This window comes from Eschscholzia californica, unplaced genomic scaffold, assembly GCF_041429995.1.
Source record: "Eschscholzia californica isolate CP2 unplaced genomic scaffold, dmEscCali1.0.p SCAF_2, whole genome shotgun sequence".
NCBI classification, from domain to species: Eukaryota; Viridiplantae; Streptophyta; class Magnoliopsida; order Ranunculales; family Papaveraceae; genus Eschscholzia; species Eschscholzia californica.
The window spans coordinates 51565644-51572671 of NW_028238309.1; the positions used below are offsets into that span (position 1 = coordinate 51565644).

Below are 7028 nucleotides of genomic sequence, written 5' to 3' on the forward strand. Positions count from 1 at the left end.
TTCTAAAAAAAGTAACTTCAATATATTTTATTATAGTCTAGTTCTGCAAGTCTTACAAAAAAACATAAAATTAACTAATTGAACATGTGGTAAAATCTATTGTTTCTACAGTGAAGATAAATCAAATAAAGCTATTGATGTGATGAAGAACACTTCCTAGCAGACATGTCAAAAGATGGGAGCGTAAAGTTGCCTGAAATAACACTAGAAGCCATTACTCGATAAGCAGCTTCAGTCATATGTGTTTCATCCCACATTATGTAACTATCTGGATTCTTACAGACATTGCCCATCTCACACGTCTCTGCATTATCTTCGTAGAGGTAAGCGTCCAACCCTCTTGCTTCACAACAAACTACTGAAAGTGTGTCTTTGTTCTCTATAAATCCAAATTCATCACGTCGTGAGTTGATGATACGCATGGTTGCAGAAGCATAATCGGCGTAAATTATGTTGACATGAGGGTATAGCTCTCGAAGTTGTTGGATAGTAAGTTGGAGGAAAGAATTGTGGTGATGAACAACTTGGTTCAACTCATAAATACACCCATTCCGATCATAGACATGTTCATGAGGGTAGTTATTTTGAGCTCTACGAAGACACCCAATAGGGATTAATCCTGCCACCATTACTTGAGTTGCTCCTAGAGATATTAATTCGTTAACGGTGCTAGCAATTTCGATAACCACCTTGGGTACCATATCTTGGAGTTGACTACTGTCTTTGTCTAAAGTGTAATCGTACGTACCAATTCCTCCTACATGAAACAATGAACTTGCAAAATATTGTTGACAATCTTGGGAGTTAGAACACAAAGATGGCAGTAGGGTTTTGAACCATTCCATTTGAACACCCAGTGAATTCTTAATTGCAGGAGCCGATAACGACGAGTTGACAACTTCATCATCAAGGACAGTAGCTCCAATGACTGCGAAGTTTACACCGTTCTTGAAATCGGTAGAGTTATCTGTAGCCAAATAGGGTGGTAGGAGTGGGAGACCTAAAGCTTCAGCCATGAAGTCTATGATAAGACGGCCATTAGAGAAACGTCCAGAGGATTTGTTGAAGAAAGTGATGCCATAAGGAAGAGAGTGAACGTCCCCATAAGTTCGATTGGGACGAATATAACCACGAAGAAAACTCATGTCTTGGACACCATTATGATTGTGATTAACTTGTTCCCAGGTGAGGTTAGTAGGGCGAGGAGGAGATGATGATGCAGAATTCACAATTAATTCTTGATTTTGTATTACGTAATTACCTGTATCAGATATATCATCTCCGAAATTGAAAATTGAAGTTATACACGACCTTTTTCCTTCATTAGTGTTTTCAGCAGCAGTCATTATCATTACACCAGTAGCTGTTAACAGTAGTAAAAACAAAGAAAGGATACTCACCTTGATCATTCTTGTTAGTGCCATAATTCTTGGAGAGAGAGAGAGATGATAGATGTGTGGGGAGATAGGAGGTGAAGTGAGGAGGGTATTTATGGAGGTCAAATTGGAGGTAAGATGGGATTACTGTTTTCAGAAGGATTAATTACTACTTCCTTTCTAAATTCACAATTATTAGAAACTATTTGAGTAATACTAATCCAAATGGGAATCTGATATCCCATCAGCTAATATGTGGGCAGTGGGCACCGACCCTCCCGAATTCAATTAGGTTACCCATGTGAAACTTGGTCGATCCTTCCTCAACACCCTCTAGAACATAATCTTGATTATTCGTCTCCCACGGCCTTATCCAATGCGTAATCGTTTCTTTCGTGCAAATTGACACACGACTAAAATGTCAAAAAGCAAGTTGAAAAATTGTGTAATCATCCATTTTCATAGTTTTTATGAGCTTATAATTGATCATCGTGCAAAATATCTTTCGTGTTGCAACCAATATACATGCAGTAGAACGAGTTCTTTCCACATGGAATGATTATATGTTATTTCTTACGTCACATTTATTTGGGTGTTATTCTTTTCTAATACAACATTTGTTCAAAATTATCTTTTCAATTTAATACAATAAAAAGTTCTACTCTTCTACCCGTGAATGCTTTACATTATAAATGGGTAGGTTAGTAAAATATTTTTAGTTGTCAACAAGCTTCCCTTAATAAGTTCAATCTCCCAAAAAGTCAAACAAACGATCAAATTTTAACACCAAATTTTCCTTGATTAGGCAATGACTAGCCAGCTACCCTAGTTCCGTATTTTCCGTTGACTACTCAAGGCTTCTTCACCTAACCAATTTAGGTGCCAAACGCACCAAAAAGACGTAGCCGATATATAAGACAAAGTGTTATTTCATACCCCAAAATAAAATCCTAAGCAATGTGAGACAAAGTTGTGTCCAAACCCATTACCATCACCACTTCTAATCACCGACCACCACTCACCACCATATTTTGCTCTCGTTTTCTCTCTCTCCCTATCTCTCTCTTTATCTTCATTTCCTTCTCGTTCCCACTCCAGAAAACACAGATTTGAGATCTGCTTGGGATGATGAAGGCAAATGGAGAGACCCCTTCATCTTCATCGTTTCAGCAGGGCAACACAAACATTGTCCTGATGGTAGACAAAGGGGAAATCCCCTTTCTTCTTCTTCTTCAACTTCATACCTTCGATCGAGGGTTTCATGATCGATTTGCCACAGAACATCTCGTGGCTACCTAACCAAGGAACATCTCGGAGTTGGTGGTGTCGGATGTGGGAGATGAAGATTAGGGAGTTAAAACAAACAAGTCTATTTTTTGACTCAAAATAAAATTTTCTCTGGTCTTGTTATTTATCATATCAGGTTTGTTGGTACGTGTAGGAGGAGAAGGAAGAAGGATAAGTCCCATTCTCAATTTTTATACATAATTGTGTTGGTTTGTAAGAAAAGAAATAATTGTGGCTTTGGGGTTTCCAAAATAATTTCTCTCTCCCCCAAAGAAGGAGACCTTCTGTCTGCCCAAAACAAAGTTAGAGCAACGGTGGCGGTGGTGAGAGGATGATGAAGTTGAGGTTTTGGCACAACGAGCACTTTTTCACTTCTTTTTCTTCTTCCATTTTCATTTTGATTTTCTTTTTCAAAATCTTCACCAAAACCCTTAGATTTCTTCATGTTCTTTTTATGGGTATCATTTATTGTTCGTTAGTTGAAGAAATAAAATAAAAATCGGCTTTAAAAGATGGATTTTTCTTATTTAACACCGGTTATAAAACCTTACTTTTTTTTATAATTTTATCTTTTGATCCGTTGTTTGAAATTTTTTTGAAGTTGGTACATCTTTGAAAAGTGTTTATTGATTCTAGAGTAATTTGTAAGTAATGTTTACTCAGAGCTGACCTTAGGATTGGCCAATCCGAGACCTTTTGGACCTTTACGGGTTAGAGACAATACTTAGAGCATCTCCAATGCAAAACTCACAAAAATCTCTATTCATCCTATGTGTCAAGTTCCAATTAAGATTCTCACTCCTAGGTGGCCTTAATAGAGATCCTCAATTTTCTTTTGTCTCCAATGCAAAACTCTAAACTTATCTTATTTATTTATGTGACATAGTTATTTTTGTAAATAAATAATTAGTTGTTTTAGAAAATATAGAAGACTTGATTTCTATGGGTTGAAAATCAAATATTGATGAGTTGGACAATTAGAGATATCTCAACAGGACACTCTAGAAATAGAGTGTCCTCTTGAGATATCTCTATTCCACCCTTGACACGTCATCTTAGAGATCCAAATAGAGTGTTGCATTGGAGAGGAATTTTAAGAAAAAACTCTAAAATTCTTAAGTGGCACTCAGAATTTCAAAGATTGAGTGTTGCATTGGAGATGCTCTTACTTTCTCAGACTCACCCCTCGAACAAAAAGGTGTCTGTAATTGTTTGAGGTCAACGAAGATTGACTAGAGTCAATCCTTTTTTTGCGAAGCTAATAGCAATTTTAAGCTGCATCTTTACCAACCCCCCCCCCCCCCCCCCCCCCCAAAAAAAAAAAAAAAAAACTACAACTCTGCTTAAGGACTTATACCAAAGGTATCTCAAAATATTGAGTTTATTCTTGAGATATCTCAAAATGAAAGGATGCCACATCATTTTGAAAGCCTAATAGAGTGTTGGATCGAAGAGAGTTATTTTCCAAAAACTCAATAAATCATAGGTGGCGCGAGTTTCTCAAATTGGGTCTTGCATTGGAGATGCTCCAAATCAATTAGAATTTTTTTTGAGTTTTGCATTGGAGATGCTCTGAGATGAGAATTCTCCCGAAATAAAAAAGGTCGATGTTTTGGGGAAATGAGGAAATTTTTCGGGGTACAAAGTTTCGGGCGGAAACACTTTTTTTTTTCTTCCAAACATTCCCAAGTTTTGGGGAATTAAAAAAAATCTGTCTTCTTCCCTCCTCCCTTCACACCACCATTAACTCTGGTGACCATGAATTCCGGCGACCTTCCAAGACTTTCCAACCACTTTTCTTCCTCTCTCTCTATTCATCCCTTTCTCCCTCTTTCACCCTATCCCTTTTTCTATTTTTGCAAGTTTCGGTGAAGGGGAGGCCCCTTCGCCGAAACCCTCGTCTTATTCTGTCAGACGAAGGTATGGTCTCTTCACCGGAATTCAGAGAGAGAAGGATAGAAGAGAAAGAGACAAAAGAGAGAGATAGAGCCACAAGAGAGAGAAGAGACATCGAAGTCGCCTGGTCAACTCCGACTAACAACTTTCTTCCGACGACTTCAAGGGTGTGTTTTGTTTATGTTTTTTTTTTCAGTTATCCACCTTTTTCTCTGGAAAATTTTCTACTTTCCCCCACCGTAAAAAATCCTTATGTGTCATCTGATTCCCTCCTTTTAAATCAAATAGGTTTTCCTAGCAGGAAATTAGGCCGAAGGCCCAATTTTCTGAATTTTTTTGGTTAAAAAGACATCTTGTCTTCTTGTGTTGCTAGGACCCAAACAAGTTTTCATAATGTTCTTGAAGGACAATTTTTTTGACACTCATTTTTTCAAGGTCTAAAATACCCTTTGATTAAATAAAAGTTTCAGAAAATCGAAAGACCAGAATCAGGAAGTTTTTTAACGGCTGAAATAGGGAATTTTTTACCGAGAGTTCAATGGACAATTTCGGGAGCTGAAAAGGAGAGTTGAAGTCGATTTTCTGTTATTAAATCATAAATATATTTGAAAATTTGGGTGCTTGAAGATGATTTTGAGTGTTTTGAGTTAGTTTTTGGTGAAGAATTCTAGAGAAAGTTCCAATTTCCAAATTTTGAACCTTTAGGGCTGAAGTGAATTTTTTGCTAGGTTTGTTCTCATGTTTTATTAGTTTTGATTATGTTCAAACTTATTTGTTGGATTTCTATGGAAGTTGTGGAACTATAGTTAATGCAAGGAATGTGTTTCATAAAATGCTAGGTATTTGCAAAAGTCATGTAAGATATTTGCAAGGCTATGCAAGGTGTTTGCAAAAGTCATGGAAGGTGTTTGCAAGGCTCTACAAGGTATTTTTGGTGCGTTTGGCACCTAAATTGGTTAGGTGAAGAAGCTTTGAGTAGTCAACGGAAAATACGGAACTAGGGTAGTTGGCTAGTCATTGCCTAATCAAGGAAAATTTGGTGTTAAAATTTGATCGTTTGTTTGACTTTTTGGGAAATTGAACTTATTAAGGGAAGATTGTTGACAACTAAAAATATTTTACTAACCTACCCATTTATAATGTAAAGCATTCACGGGTAGAAGAGTAGAACTTTTTATTGTATTAAATTGAAAAGATAATTTTGAACAAATGCTGTAGGGAGTATTAAAAAGAGTTAATTCCTATATGGCCCCCTACTTTATGACCAGCTTCCTTTATGAACCCCTTTTTTTCGTAAATTCAAATATGACCCTCTATTTTCAAGTAAATGTCATTACTACCCTTCTTAATTCTAAATTTAAAACATTTAAAAAAAGTTATTTCCACCTCACCCCTCTCTCTCTCTCCACCTCATCTCTCTCTCCAACTCACCTTCATCTTCTCCGATTAAAGTCTCCGGCCGAAAAATTTTCCGGGCGGCGACCTCGAAAAAAAAAATTCCTCTCATCTCTCTCTCTCTCTCTAAAAACTTCAAATGGAACAGGACTATTGATAACATCTTCAAATCTTCTTCTTCCAACTCACCTTCATCTTACAATGATAACCCTAGATCTTCAAATCTTCTTCTTCTTCAAAATCCAAAATTGACCATCATCTTCATTTCTCTCTCTATCATCACTCTCATCTCTCTAGCAACATCAATTGCCTTTGCTTATCTATACTTCTCATCTTCTCCATCTTCTCTCTTCCAATTCTTCAACTCCCCAAGACCAACCCAAAGCTCGTTCTCTCACTAAACTCAATCATCCTGTTGTTCTCTTAATTTCTTCAGATGGGTTTCTATTTGGGTATCAATTTAAAACCCCAACACCCAATATCCATCGTTTGATCAATAATGGAACTGAAGCTGATTTAGGTTTAATTCCAGTTTTTCCAACCCTAACTTTCCCTAATCATTACTCCATTGCTATTGGTCTTTACCCAGCTTACCATGGTATAATCAATAATCATTTTACAGATCTGGGTACAGGTGAAACTTTCTATATGGGAAGTCATGATCCCAAATGGTGGTTAGGAGAACCTATTTGGGAAACTGTTGTTAATCATGGATTGAAAGCTTCTACCCTTTTCTGGCCTGGTTCTGAGGTAAAAAAAGGTTCTTGGAATTATTCTTCTGATTTATGTAAACATTATAATAGTTCTGTTCCATTTGAAGATAGAGTTGATACTGTTTTAGAGTTGATATTGGCCGGAAAATTTTCTTTCGGCGCCAGAGTTTTTTGAGAGAAAGAGAGATGAGAGGAAAATTTTTTTTTTTTTTGGAGGTCGGCGGCCGGAAAATTTTCCGGCCGACGACTTTAATCGGAGAAGATGAAGGTGAGTTGGAGAGAGAGAGAGGTGAGTTGGAAAGAGAGAGAGGTGAATTGGAGAGAGAGAGGGGTGAGTTGTAGAGAGAGATGAGGTGGAGAG

At 37.1% G+C, this 7028-nt stretch overlaps 1 protein-coding gene across 1 annotated transcript; it reads right to left on the bottom strand.

Annotated features, from left to right (window-relative positions):
- On the bottom strand, window positions 1–1532 carry LOC147558823 (GDSL esterase/lipase At5g45910-like). Its single transcript, XM_086660500.1, has one exon. The coding sequence runs from the start codon at window positions 1422–1424 to the stop codon at window positions 132–134; it is 1293 nt and encodes a 430-aa protein (XP_086516626.1). The 5' UTR covers window positions 1425–1532; the 3' UTR covers window positions 1–131.
- Window positions 1533–7028: the final 5496 nt, after the last annotated feature.

Excerpts from the sequence above, each read along its gene's own strand:
- LOC147558823 (XM_086660500.1), bottom strand. The coding sequence starts at position 1,424 with ATGGCACTAACAAGAATGATCAAGGTGAGTATCCTTTCTTTGTTTTTA.